The sequence below is a fragment of the Athene cunicularia genome (genome assembly GCF_003259725.1).
Source record: "Athene cunicularia isolate RWA chromosome 1 unlocalized genomic scaffold, athCun1 chr1_part2, whole genome shotgun sequence".
NCBI classification, from domain to species: domain Eukaryota; kingdom Metazoa; phylum Chordata; class Aves; order Strigiformes; family Strigidae; genus Athene; species Athene cunicularia.
Genome location: NW_020799092.1, coordinates 12,961,177 through 12,976,280, shown reverse-complemented (window position 1 = coordinate 12,976,280; position 15,104 = coordinate 12,961,177). Strand labels below are relative to the sequence as shown.

At 38.1% G+C, this 15,104-nt stretch overlaps 1 protein-coding gene across 1 annotated transcript in view; it reads left to right on the top strand.

The window, feature by feature from the left end:
* Window positions 1-15,104, top strand: part of WNK1 (WNK lysine deficient protein kinase 1) — a 103,829-nt gene that overhangs the window by 27,373 nt on the left and 61,352 nt on the right. Inside the window, exons 2-4 of the mRNA XM_026868680.1 lie at window positions 6,539-6,711; window positions 10,873-11,093; window positions 13,135-13,292. Coding sequence (XP_026724481.1) covers window positions 6,539-6,711; window positions 10,873-11,093; window positions 13,135-13,292 — 552 coding nt within the window. The remainder of the gene's footprint in view (window positions 1-6,538; window positions 6,712-10,872; window positions 11,094-13,134; window positions 13,293-15,104) is intronic.

The following is a 15,104-nucleotide window of genomic DNA, read 5'->3' as shown; positions in this document are numbered from 1 at the left end:
TTAACCACTTTTTTTGCATTCAGTGGTTTGCAGAAAGGTATACTGGTGGAAGGATCTGTGCAGATTCTTGACCAATTTTCATGCCTGCTGCTGTACAGGGATGCATTTTGAGCAGTCACTTTCCCTCCCTTAATTTTTTCTCTCTGCCTAGTCTTTAACACTGGAAAAGTCTGAGGTGGTTTATGTGTTGACACAGAGAAGTAGCTGCAGTTCTTATGCACAGAGATTTCCATTTCTAGGTACCGAATGCGTAATGTTGGATAATTTTTAAATTTAGTGGGTTCTTTGTTGATACTTTGTTAATCTCGCTCAGTGGTCACTGTGCTCTTTTTTCCTCTTAACTGCTAGATTTTTTCAGGATGAGAACACTGCAGCCCACAAAGCCTCAGTTCCATTAACAGTGCTGAATATCAGAGCACAGTCTTGCTAGCTTCTCCTCTGATGACCCCTCATTAACCTTGCCTAAAAGGCTTGCAAAGCCTTTCTCATATGCTGCAGAAATGCACACAGAAGAACATTTGTCTCTTCTGTATACTACTTCTTCTTCTGAATAATAGGCTGGCAGCAGCAGTGTCTTCCCCTTACATTTTCAGACATTGGGAAAGCTTGATAAAATGCTCCTTGGTGTAACCTCAGCACAGATAGATATAATTTACCTTGATTGTGATTCAGATTATCTATAATTCAACAGCAATTCCAAGTCTGTCATGGCTGTACATTTTCAGATTGTACCACTTGAAGACAGTTCATTGCCAATTTTTCCTGTGTGTTTTCTAGTGCATCTCTAGAAAAAAAGCTACATAGTGTTGCTCTACTTTAAAAAATCCAAACCAACAACCCACTAATTGTCCCTACAGTATAGCTATGTAGAATTTCTGGATCTAGTGACAGAATATGCAAAAAGCTAGTAAAACCTGTGCGTGGCATGTAATGTGTCCAGTCTTTTTGTTTTCTCTTTATTGGTCATCTTCCTCATATTATGGAAGAAGGAACAGCTCTTTAAATTTTGTAGCAGTTCACACATTAAGCCTTTTCTTTTAAAAATCCAGTTTAAAGTTGACCTCTATCACCTGTGAGTCTACTTATTTGTAGAAGATGGACACCATGGAAAGATTTCAAGTCAGATTTGTTCTGTTGTACAGAAAGGTTCCCTGGCACTTTGACTATGTTAATTTTACTTGATATTAAGAAACAGAAAGTTACGTTTGTGGATGTATAGCATGAGTTAGCAGGTCTAGTTCCTTGCATGTAGAGTATTTCTCTTGTTATTCACTTGCTTGCTATCCTGAAGCATGCATTTGAGAGTGAAATGCAGTGTGTTTCTTATGCATATCCGTGTCTGTTTAATGCCGTCTGGATTGTCGTAGAATTTAGCTCAGGCCATTTGGTGTCAGTAAAAAATGGACAGTGGAGGCAAGACCCTTAGTTGAGCTCAGTCTGAATGAAAGGCAGACTCAAATGGCCTGAGTAGAGTATGATGCCTTGCTAAGGCGGCTCTTCTGCTGCTTCAGGGGTCTGAGCCAGACTCTGCAACTGCTTGCAGTAGTGTGACATGCTTTGCAGATGTGTCATTTCTTGTCATGATGTTTATAAGACAGAACTCAGAGGGACTGTCGAAAGTTAGAAAGGAAAACATATGAGAAATCACTCAGTAAACTCAATGGCTAAGTGATCAACCCAGTTGAAATCTAAGATTAATTTAGGTGCCAGAAATGTATTTTCTTTCCTTGTTAAGGTTGCTGAATAGATATTAAGCTTTGGCTGAAAAAAAATCACCAAAGCAATATAGGCATTTTTTACTGATGAGCCTTGTTTTTGTGGCTCGGTACAATAGGTAGTCTTGGGAGTGGGGGTTTGTTTTGGGTTGTTTGGTTTTTTTTAATTTATGTAAGGCATCTAGGTACAGGGATAGAAGGAGGATAGTAACAGTTCTGTGTGTAATTCTTGCTCCTGTAAATCAAGTATATTGGTGAAAGAGTATGCCTATACCTGATTTATCATGAATGACCAAGATCTCTGTTTTACATTGAATAATGTAAACACCTCTGAGAGCTCTTTCCTGACCAAAAGAAATTAGAGGGGAAAGTACATGGATAAGTGGAAACAGCCAAGAAAAGCTTATTTGAATTGTTCGGAGCTGAACAATTGTTTCACTTGCTGCCTGTCTCTGTTCAGGCCCCTGGCACTGCAGAACTGTGGGTCACGTGCTGGGAAGCCTTGCTGTTTATCCTGGCTTGTCAAAATAATTTAATGTAGGTGGAAAGGAATGAATGAAATGAACAGAGTGGGCTTGATGCATCTGTTTCAGTTTGTTCGAAGGGCAGCCCAGTGATTGGGATGTGACACTTAAGTCCTCTGGGGAAGCTATCAATTCAGGAAGAACAATGCTGGCCATTTTATAGGACGGTTAAATCCATTTTAGGAAGCAAGCTTTCCTGCAGTTGGGCAGCTTTGTATATTTTTAAATATTTGGGCTATATCTGCTCAGCATGTGCTAAATGAGATACAAGAATGTGATTTGCTGACTTCTAGACTTAGGACTTTGTCTTGTCTGCCTAAGGTTATTTCATTATGGTGATAAAAAGGCTGGGGAAGGAGAGAGGGTATCCATCTTCTAATTTTATTAGTAGGAATTCCAAAACAGTTTTGTCTTTGAAGGATAGGATATCAAGCCATATATTATTAACTGTTCTTAAAGTGGTGGTTTCTTTAAAGGTGTTCAAGTTTCCTAGGCTTATGGAGAAGCATCCTATCTGTCTCTCTATTTTGTTTAGTTTCTGTCTGATATAAAAATAAAATAGAAATAAAAGAAAACATTAAATTTGTTTAACCAGTCTTTGTGATACTGGAACTTTAAGTTGTGAAACCTGTATTTGTGTTTCCGGATGAAAGCAGTGAATACATGCTGAAATGATCCATCTATATACCTATGTTGACTGTGAGTTATAGGAAGAAGGTTGCAAGGGATAGATCTGCTTATTTGATTCATCTTCAAGATAATTTAATCAAAAGGAGTGCTTATTTTGAACAATGTGCCACAAACCTTTTACTACTTCTTTAGAGGTGGAGATAGAGGTGAGGGTGTTGCATTCCTGTAGCCTCCTGCTTGAAGACCACAGTGGAATCTGAATATTGCCCCAAGTAGCTGCCTTGTTGGAAAGACTCATCTGGGCTTTTGAATCTCTTGGAGTATGCACTTATAACAGATTGTGAAAGCTGACCCCTTCCCAAAGTCTTGAAAAATGCTTTCTAAAATTCACATTAAGTGGTGATGGCTTCTTTCTCTCTGCTACAGCTCTGCTGTACAGCAACTCTGTGTGTGGATTTCATGTAATAAGATGTTCTCATTCTCCTGCCTTTCCCCAATTATTCATACCTAATATGGCTGGTAGCACCATGTCTCAGTCTCCCAAATTACATATGGTACTCTATTTTTTTTGCTTACCTCAGTATTTTAGTAGTTGCAGCTGCTTAAATTGCATCTTTGTACAAGAAAGAGCATAAAGTTGTGACATTTGTCCATACTAACAGCTCAAAGGATGCCAAAATGTAATATTTGGGATGGGCTTTGTTCTAGTTCTCTACACAGTCTTGGGAGGTCTTAGTGTCTAATATATTTTAAAATTCTGATGTATGGAATACACTAAGTTTTGAAAATGTACTTGTCATTTTTAAATTGCATGTTAGCCTGTAGGCTATTTGTAGGCTGCATTAGAATGTGGTTCTTACGAGTATAACCAGTCATTGTGTATACAGGTTTGGTGGTATAATTGTACATGAGATCTAATATTTTCCTGAATGCTAGGGTTGTGTGTTTTTTCAAAAGTGTGTTAATCCTTCTCTGTTACCTAGCATTAGTGTTCCTTTAGGAAAAGAATATAAAAAACCTGTTGTGGATGAGTATATGGGCTCTGTATCCAAGGAAATAAGGGTAGTTAATGGTAGTATGCATTGCTAGTCTTATGAAACAAGTGGCCTCTCTGTCTTTTTCTTGCAGGTCTGTTTAATGTTAACTTTTGCTGCTGCAGTATGCTACTAAAGGATGCAGCATTTCCTTGGTTGCAAAAAATGTATCTGTCTGGGTGAAGTTTGTTGGCCTGTGTTTGTGTCCAGAATTGTCCCAGATCATCAGGGCACTGTGACTTTCAAAGTAGTGTTGAATTAGTTAGTATATTGTCACTGTCTTAGTGTGTGGTGTTTTTTTTTTTTTAATGCCAGCACTGAAGTGCTTATTATCTGGTTTAAACGTCACAGATAATGTTTGCAGGAACATGATGTCACTGATGTGACCAGAAAGAGAAATGAGTGAAAATATGCATGCCCGTTAAGAGTCTGTTCATTGATAAGAGTGATTAGCACTTGTTAGTTTCTATTTGGGGCTGGTAGTACAGTGGTAGGGAAAACTGAGTAAGGCCCTTAAGGGAGATTCGGTTTACATATATTAAGGTGAGAATTTAATTGTCCAGTGTAGTCTAACACTGGTTAGTAGTGTTTGTGGTAGGTAACTTGTTAGAATGCACAAAATAAAGGAAATTGAATCCAAATGTATATCTAAAATCTAGGTTTTGGATAAAAATGAATGCAGGTGTTCACATTACATGGCTAAATTTAATAGTGATCTAAAAGTAACTGTTGCAGCTTTGTTTTTATAATTACCATATATAATAATCGGATTGACAGCTGTACATTTTTAAAAATGTGGATTATATGGATCAAGTGTAAAGGCTGAGAAGACTGCTTTATTTTACTGTAAGGATGATTATGTTGTTGTGATTTTTTTGTATTGTTTGAAGCATCAAGTGTTTTTTAGAAGTGTGTATATGGTCTGTTGACTGATAACAGTTGCAGCTCACTGCTTTTCTGTATCACAGCTGTTTGTAGTAGTCAAGATTAACTGGTTTTGAACAGAACTTGTGCTGCCCTATTTATTGTAATGAAAGAAGCTATCAGATGGGTAGAATAGCTCAAAGGGAAGTATTACTTCCATATTTAATAAAACCCCAACACCTAAGTAGATGTGAATACTTAAATGTTCGCGGAGTGTGTCTGCAAACATGTTATATTGAAATTTATTTGTGTAAGTATGCTTATGAAGGAGAAGAGGTGGTAGTGCTAATTTCTGCAGTGTGAAATGCAGGATTGAATGCTTTGATGCCTATAGACTCAATTTGAGAGGCTTAAGGATTTAGCATCATCCTAAGAACTGTAAAAGTATGTGTGTATTTGACATTCGTAGGCACTGATAAGATACTGATCCCTGAGGTAATTTCATACCTGTTTTCAAACTTTCACCTGGAAGACTTTTACACTTCTGAAAACTGGAGCTTCATCTGGAAATGAAGTTTGTCCATGCCCAAAGATACTCTGTGAACCTCTTTGAAAAAGTTAATGATCTAAGTAAATATAGGATGGATTTGATATTGGCATGGCTGAATTATATTGGACGAACACATTACCTGTAAACAAAGGAAGAGGAATGACTGCCTGGAGGACAGTAGGAGGTTGTGAGCAGTATAAGTAAACCTGGTATGTTTTTACTACCTCCTTTTAATTGAAAAGGAAATACGAAGTGGCTTAAAATTCTTATTCACATTTGACAAATAGGTCACTATTGTCACTGGTTACTCCTAAACTGTTAGAAACAGTGATTCTAAAATTCTGGGCTTTAATTATATCCTGCAGTGTTTTTTTTAAATACAAACTGCATGTGAATCCAATTTATGTCAGTCAGTCAATCTTACTGGTGCATTGGTAATGCACTAGTAAGCTGAGAACACTGAATGACACAGAGGGACTTGTTTTGTCTTGATGTGCAGCTTATTCTGGTAACAGGTGCTCAAAGTCTTGACAATATATGATAACCAGTCGATAGATAATACAACAGTATTGTCCAGGAATGCTTTTTCATGATCTGTCTCTGGCCAAAAGATTGCTTTCTGTCTCTAGTGAGTTATGTTTTTATTTTCCTTGATGCTAGATTACAGGAAACTTGCTAAATGATGAGGCCGTGCTTTTAATCATAGAAAATCCAATGCATTTACTTGATGTTCTACAGTTATAAGTACACCGTATATGTTAGAGAGGTTTGGTGCTTTACCTCCTATACAAAGGGTTAATCCCATCTGTTACCATTGGTCTGGATATTATAGACATAGGAATAACTAAATACTGTTGTTTTGTACAACATGAGATGCTTTAAATGATCTTAATTTTGTCTACTCGTGAACACTTGAATAATTGAGGACATTGTGTCCCCCTTCCACCTCAAGTCAGGCAATGACTAAATTCATTAAGAGGAAGAGGAAACAGGAAAAGGACATAATCTACAGGCTTGCAGTTTTTACCTCAGAGCAATCGGATTGTAAAGAAAAATATATGATTAAAAAGACTGTAATAGACTGTCTTCTAAACAGAGTATTTAAGGGTAATTGCAAACCAAATAGCATTTAAGATTGCTGATTCTTACTTGTTCACTGAGTGTACCTGACTGTTTTTCAACCTGCTGTTTCTCTGAGTAAGAACTTTTCTTTTTCATTAGGATCGGAAGCTGTCCAAGTCAGAGCGACAAAGATTTAAAGAGGAAGCTGGGATGTTGAAAGGGCTTCAACATCCCAATATTGTCAGGTTCTATGATTCTTGGGAGTCTACAGTCAAAGGAAAAAAGTGTATTGTTCTTGTGACAGAACTCATGACATCTGGAACATTGAAAACGTAAGTAAATTAAGGCACATCAAAACATTTAAGAATCATTAGCACAAAATCAGAGCAATAGAAATAGATCATATTTCCGAATGGATAAGAACAGAGCCCTTTTGCTGAGGGCTAACCTTCTGTAGGGATATTCTTAAGAGGTGTCTTACTAGCACTGCAGGGTATGGTAGAACATCCTTTAAGTTAGCAAGCTTGTCAGATTCTTCCTTGTGGTGTCCTAATAAGCACGTGCAGAAAACTTGCAGATTTTGAGAGCTCAGGAAGACAATGCTCTATTTTCACTTGTCAGAATTTTTCCTTTTCCTCTCCAGATGCTTTCCACTTATTATGAGCTGGTTTGTAAAGTTCACAGCATGAATTAATTCACCTCTTTTGGGAGGTTTTGGGTGTTACTACAGTACAAATAATATGTAAAAAGAAAAAAAAAACCAAACCCACCGCCTATTTGTTTATCTGAAAAGTCATGAAGTAGTACCTAACAAAAATCTGAAAGTATGCAGATACCTGCAATTTCAACCTGTGAATTTTAAGCCAGAGTTTTAAGTAGACACCAGGAAATCAAACCTGCTGAGAGGGCCCTCTAGTGGTGTGGGGAGCTAGCGGGGGGTTACACTGAAACTGCGCCTTTGCCTTGCACTGCAGAAACTTGCAGAGCCATGAGCTTATTTGAGAGCATGCAGTCACCATTAATCTACTGGAAATAAAACTGCCAGCATGTGAAATTCAGGGTTTGTGGGTCGTTATTTTAATTCAGTGCCCATTTCAGTCTAGAAGAAGCATTCAAATCCTAAATGTGTAAGCAGGCTGTAGGAACTGGAAACAATTTGCCATCTATTTGGTTAAAATAGCCTGTGAACATCTTGTGTTTTTGATGCTTATTGATAGCCACAAATGGACATACTTAAAGAAGGAAAAAATGACTCTTTGGGAGTCTGGACTGCAATTATGGAGAAGTGTTTGTCTCTTGAAATAGTACTTCTAAAGGGCTAAAGATACTGCAACTTCCTTTTTAGCTGTATGTTGAGAGGACGAATTCTCGGAGGTTGTTTAAGGTATTTCAAAATAATAGATCTGTTGCTTCATGTGCTGTTTTCAGAGCAGTAATAAACTAAAGGTTTTACAGCTCTCTACAGATGCCTTTAAAATTACTTAATTTTATGCTAGAGTATGTAGTGTTAGACTTAACTACTTTCTCCCTTTTTTCTCCCTCACAGATTTTAGTATTTGGATTGGCTTGTTATGTGGTGGCATAAGCAAGATGATAAAGTAATAATAGACAATTATAAAGTAGGATGTTGGTAGGAAGAAATTACTCAGATTTGCTGACTGTAAGATTATTTTGTACTCTGCAGTATGAAGGTATTCTTATTTTATCCAGAAAGAACTAAGAGGTTCATTAATTTAAGATCTTTTAAACTGTAGACTTCTGGGTGGGTTTTTTCCCCACTATTGTATAGTTTGTTCCTAATCCACTTTAAATGAATGTGTCAGCTATCTGGTAGGACACATACCTTCATAATTACCTCTAGTAATTTAGTAGGGTTTCCTACAGCTTCTTGAGCTGGAATGCTGTAGGTCAGTAGCCTTCCTGCGTAAAGAAAAATAATAAAAAATCCCAACAGCCTTGAGACAGAAAGCCAAACTTTAGTTCCTGTTTCTCTCTATTCACTGAAGCTGTTAAGAAGGCCTTGTGTTCTCATCTGTGTTGTATTCTTGCAAAAATCAAATATCTTTTTAAAAATTGACTACTACCCTGTAAAATTGACAAGAACAGCATTGACTAAGTAGGAACAGGGTCAGTGGAAGACCACCAAGATGGTCCGATGCTGGAATACCTGCTCTGTGGCTGAGGGAACTGGACTTGGTTATCCTGAAGAAGGATCCTTTGTGGGACACCTAACAGCAGCCTTCCAGGGCATATGAGGGAGTTAGGTTCTTTGTAGTGGTGCATGTATTAGAAGCAACAGGCATCAACTGAAACAGAAGAGGTTCAGACTGATATAAGGGGAAGTTCTTTTCAGTGATGATAGTCAGGCAGTGGAACAGGTTGCCCCAGGATGTTGTGTAGGCTGCATCCTTGGAGATACTACAAACCTGGCTGGATACAGCCCATAGTATCCATGTGAGACTTCATGGCTGACCCTACCTTGAGCAGAAACTTAGACTAGAAGCGTCCTGAGGTCTCTTCAAACCCAAGTTGCCCTGTGATACTAGGAAATTTGAAAACACACTGGCTAGTAGGATTGTCTTTGTATTTTTATGTATTTATATATGCTTTCATTTTAAAATGGTTTCTGCCTTGAGTGACATGTGACTTAGTTCATGACAGTGTTATGGAAGAATGACAGCAACACTGCAGGATGCTGGGTGATGGTTGGACTGAGGTCCTTTTAACAGTGAGAAGCTGGCAGTAGACTAGCATATTTGAAACCAAGAATGCAATTAGGGATTCCAGATGCTGAACTGAAGTGCCCCTACCATGTGATCTTTGGAACAGCCTCAAGAGAGATGAATGAGGGTTGTGTCAATAGCAAGAATTCAAGTGGTAGCTGATGTGATTCAGAACCTCCTTTGGTTTGTTTCCTTCCTTGGCTTGGCTTTTTCCCTGCCTGTCTTTACATTCTGTTTTCAGACTTCATTTCCTTCTGGAACTGGGTCCTGATTGCTTTTACAGGTCTGTTTTCAGAGCAGGATTATTACTAGCAACTTGATTTTCCAGATCTTCTTTTGAACAGGAGAAATTAAAGTAAAAGGGAGTAATATACTGCATTTTTATGTTGGCATTGATTTAGGTGATTCATCAAGACTTCTCCTGATTAATTGGATATGCAAAAGAGACTGAACACTAGCACAGAATAGTTGAACATGACTCGGTTTAATTTTAAGATTATAGTTGCTAGACTCCATGCTGCTGGTCACAGAATTTACTACCAGTCTTGCAGTGGTGTGAAACGGGTCTTCATCTGAGAATTTGACTGAGTAGCACTGGTTGAATAATAATAAAGTCCTTGATGTACAGCGTGGTGGTTTGTTTGTCTAAATGTATTCCAGCCTATACTTTTTTAAGAGGAGAAAACAACAACTCTTCACTTTAAATTTTTTTACCCAAAGAAAGGTTGTAAGAATACACTGCTGGAAAGCAATGGAATACTGTCATAGGTTATTCACCTTGTGGCATCTCTAATCTGTCGAAATTAAGGAGTCAAAGTCATAGTCTTAGGTCAGAAGCATTGGAAAATATTTTTGTTGTGAAATTTGATTCTTCTGACATGGGATATTAAAAAGTGGCAATGTTAGAACAATTAAGGTTGGATCAAATTCTACCTGCTAAGGGGGACTGACTTTACATACGAATTCTTCCACATCAATTATTTGGCAGAGCCTCTTTGAAGATTTGTCTGCCCTGTCCATTTCTGTCCATAGTTTTGAAGTAGTAAGTTTTACCAGTCAGATTCAGGTGATCAAACCCTGCCCTGCACCAGGGAAATGACCTCTAAGCATTTCTAATTTGCTTGATAACTCAGCAAGTAAATTTGAAACAGGTTTAAAGTGTAACCTGGAAACCTTGACCAGAGTGCTTGGACTAATATTGATAACTAAGGTATAATGACTTCAGGGCTCTAGCTCAGTTTGCAACAACTCTGTACTTAGGTGGTTGTTATTAATGTTTTGGCTCTAGTACCCCACCTTCCCACTCAGTCCTGTTTAATCATAGTCATAACTGTTGAAGCAGTTTCAGGATAAAAAGGAAGGGAAATAAGCCCTCTTAAATGAATAGATAAATAATGGTTGTAATGCATAAGCCGTTATCTCTTGCTTTAGGGAAGCAGTGCCTTGAAACATAGCAAGCCAACTGTCTAATTACCATAGGGTGTCTGTGTATGTAAATCAGTTATTAGCTATAGATCATGCATTTTACATTTATCTTTCATCATTATAGTTCCCTGGCTAGAAGAAAGGGGGTGGGTTTTAGGAGTGGGAATCATCTTTAGCTTCTCTGAAGGCTTGAAATGCCCAGGTAGATTTTAAAATAGAAGGTAAAGTTCACATTTGTGTGTCTCTTCACTTGCTGCTTTTTTACTTCAGAACAGCAAACAATATAGCATAATCTACTACTTGTTAGTTGAACCTGTTTAACCTACTGTTACTTTTTTTTATTAGGTATTTGAAGAGATTTAAAGTGATGAAAATCAAAGTACTACGAAGCTGGTGCCGTCAGATATTGAAAGGCTTACAGTTTCTACACACGCGCACTCCTCCCATTATTCATAGAGACTTAAAATGTGACAACATCTTCATTACTGGCCCCACTGGATCAGTCAAGATTGGAGACCTTGGTCTGGCAACCCTGAAACGAGCTTCTTTTGCCAAAAGTGTGATAGGTAAGCCTCTCCTGTTTTGGAGGCTGGTGAGCCAGTCTACCTACTTGAGTCTTTTAAGAGCTTTCCTTGCAAATGTGGTTTCAAAGGTACATGGTCAAAGCCTGAAAGCACGTAGGCTTTGTTTCTTGGCTGTTGAGGTAATTTTGTGTTCCTGATGAAATTACATGCTGTAATTTTGGTTGTGTTTTTTATATTTGTGTATTAACAAATATTTTGGAATATAGATTCATTGCCCTGCCCAACAGTTTAATGAAACATTGTTGATAAAACCACTCTTGACTACATACAAATCTCAGCTTTAATATGATGCTTTCTCAAGAAATGTACAAATGCATTTTGGTGATGAAATAACATTTTGATATTTACTGTAGCATTAGTTTATACAGCCAATATTTTATTTGACTGTTGCCAGAGATTCATATGAAATCTCTTATACCTTGTGAGTAATCAGAAACTAAGGTATATCAAAGAAAGTGAATATATATATATTGTATCACAGTCAGACTGTGGTATAATGCCTTACTCAGGGAGTCTATAGAATGTGGATTTACTTTAAGTTAGGAGGATGCGTTGGGGAAGTACTGCCTTACACTGACTTTGTTCTTGTGTATCCTCTAATAACCTTTTCAGAAATTGGTTTGGAACTAGTATAGTCTTTCTTGTGAATTCTTGAAAGAATTGGTTTTATCAGCTTTGTTTTTATAGTTGGGTGGATAGACTGCAGGGAATGAAGATGCTCTCACTCTCAGTATTTAGCTTGCTAAAATGCAGTATTGCTCAACAGTCCTATACTAGATTCATCAATGGGTTCAATGGTGTGTACCTGTAAATTGTCTTGCAAACTGTTGCTGAAATATTTCCTGCTTCTTAACCAGCTCAAAGTATTAATAGGAACGAAAAGTATACAGTGTCAAAAAATACATTTTCTTAAGCATATCCATTTTATCCTCAAATTTATAACTGGAAAATTACCACTTCATATCTAGCTATCTGTCAATGGTTAGCCTTTGGATAAATGATTGCAATTACACTCTCCTTTTTTTTTTTTTTAGTGTGGTGAAAGCAGGCAGTGTGGCTATAGAATGAGCTGTAAACTGTCTTGAATCTGGTGTCTGCAGGAAATAATTCTGTACTTAAATTTACAAAAAGCACCTCTGGCTTAAAGTAAATTGATCATCCAATGCAGTCCCTTTGCTTACTGAGGGGACACTATGATGGGCAATAATTTTCTGCAATATCACTGGGCAATAATTTTCTGCACACTATTTAAATGGGACTTGTTGAATCTCACGCTCTATGCCTGTAACTCAATCTCTCTGTATTTCTGAGTATTTTTGACTGTAGGATGTCCCTCACTAATGCCTGTATCTGCAGTAGGCCTATAAATATACTGCAGGTGTGAAGGTAAGTATATGAAGAAAAGGGCTCTGGTGAGTGGCCTTTGCAGAAAATTACCTTTATCCTTTTTTCATGAAGATTTATATTTGTAAACAGAGTTTTTCATTGCAAGGCCTTTTCCCAAACCATTCTACTTCAAAAAGTAGATGGAGAGCACCAGGTCAGAGACTAGCTGTGGGCTCTTACCAATACTACTTCTTTTGCAGCAGAGGGCAGTCGGGTAATTTTTGAAACAAGGTTTAACATGCCTCCTTTCTTACAGGGAGAAAAGGTAAGTGTCTTAACTCTCCTTAGTATTTGGTTTGCAGCCTATGGCTAGTCTACAGTTTTCCCCTCTTCTTATTCCTCCCTCCATATGACTCCAGCGTGATCCAGTCTGTTTTAATACTTATATTAACTAACATGCATAAACCAGGAATTGCATCGGTTCTTTCATGCCATTCTTACTCCATAAAGGCCTTGCAATGGAAGACTTACAAAGTATGTTGGTGTAACAGTGACTAAAGGTTTCCTCCCTCTCTTTTTGCCTCCACTTTCTCTTGTCTCACAGGTCTGCCCATCAGCTTCCTCCTGCGGTGAGTAACGCCAGCAGCCTCTGCTCGCTTTGAGACATTTAGAGTCTGAATCGTTCTTTTAATTTAAGGTACCCCAGAGTTCATGGCCCCCGAGATGTATGAGGAGAAATATGATGAATCCGTTGATGTATATGCTTTTGGGATGTGTATGCTAGAGATGGCCACGTCTGAGTATCCTTATTCCGAGTGCCAAAATGCTGCGCAGATCTACCGTCGAGTGACCAGTGTAAGTCCCTGCCAGCTACTGATTCTAAAGCTACTACTATTAGCAGCAAAGGAACACAGCTGGGTAGCATGGTACTGTGCAAGTGTGTATAGGGGGGAAAGAGAAGCTGACAAGAGGCTTTTGGAGGATGGGTGGAAAGGTCTAGGATGGTTCAATTTAACAGTCAGAAGCCTGTAAAGTATGTGAATGGGAATAAAATTTTGCATGTTTTCATACTCTTTCTTCAATATATAAGAAGGTATTGCAAAAGGTTTAAAAACTAAAACCAAACAACAAAACACATTAGAATAATAACAGATTATTTTCTAAGCCACTGGAAGGATGGTGGAAGTATTTCAGTCTTGAAGATTAGCTGATAACTTTGTTCTCAGAAATAAAGCTGGATCACAAGAGCAGTTTGGCTTAGCTGCCTGCCAAGGCAAATGATAAATTGTTAGCTAGAGTGATTTTAAGTTAATAGTTTACTGAATTCCAAATGGCCCTTAGCTACTGTGTGTTGGATGCACTTTTTAGGCAGTAGAAGTACTTGATAAATAGCGGGAAGGTGTTCCACCCTGAAAAGTGCTGGTAAGTGTAGTAAAAGTGCTGGTAAGTATAGTAGTGGATTGTGAGTGAGACCAAATAAGGCTTAGAAGGCAAACGGGAGATTTGAGTTTGTCCATCTGACTAGACTAAGTGGAACCTACAGACCTTGAATGCAGGAGGCAGAACTGTAGTACTAGAAATGTTCAGAATGGTTGGCTAGATTTACTTTGTGATCTCCAAAACAATGTTCTGAAGACTATACCAGTGCAGTAAAACAAATCTCCTGATCTAAGCATTCAGAAAGAATAGTGAGGTGGCCACTTGGGGAGTAAAAACTAGGATTAGATTTCTCAGAATACCTGCGAGAATGTGCAAAGAGAGGAAAAAAACCTTACTCCTTTCTCTGATCTGTAGACAAATGAATTCCTATTAATCTTTTTGTTGAGGATTTAATAAACGACTTGCTTAGCTTTGGAAAAATAAAATGCGCTCTTATTCCTGATGCCTCACACTGTAAAAGGCACATATAATTACTGATGTGCTGATGTAGAAGGAAGGGTCTTCATCAGAAGTAATGAATTCTGAAGAAAGGCTTGGTGGACTTTCCCTTGTTTGAAGGGGGTATATTGGAGAGGCACAGAAGGAGGAAGACAGAAGAGGTAAATGACCATTTTGGTTTTTTGAACAGATGTTCGAGTAAGTTTATATTGATATGTATTCAAATATGCAGGGTCTTTTTTTGTGTGTTGGTCTTACCTGTAATTTTCTAAATAGAAAAAAACAAGGCTAAAGTCTAGCCTTTACTCTGCTTATGGCGTAAACTCTGCAAGCTATTTGGATCAGTGAAGGAAAGCTAAGTATCTTACCAAAACAGTCTTAGTGGTACCTTTTTGCTGTGCTTATGTATGTGCCTTGGCCAGAGCCAAAGAAGCATAATTTGGATGGGCGTGTTTTCTCAGAACAGATACCTGATGTGTCCTGGCCATTCCTTAAAAAGTGGTAGGAACTGGGCTGTGGTGAGAATCAGCTTTTGAGACAAGCTAAGGCTTGGGAGTCCCCAGGTTTTAGAGCTGTCTTTTTTCCCTGGTCTGTGAAGTACTTAGTGATTGGAAAGCCTTGTAGGGGCTTGTAGCAGACAAACTGATCTAGAGACTTACCAGGGTTCAACTTACCATTGTTTATTGTGCTTGATGCTGCTTTCTCCCCATTGTTTTTGGTTGACGGCTGAACTTCTAAGTGGATGAGAAACACTGCTAATTTTTTCGTCTGTCCAACTCCACCTTCTAA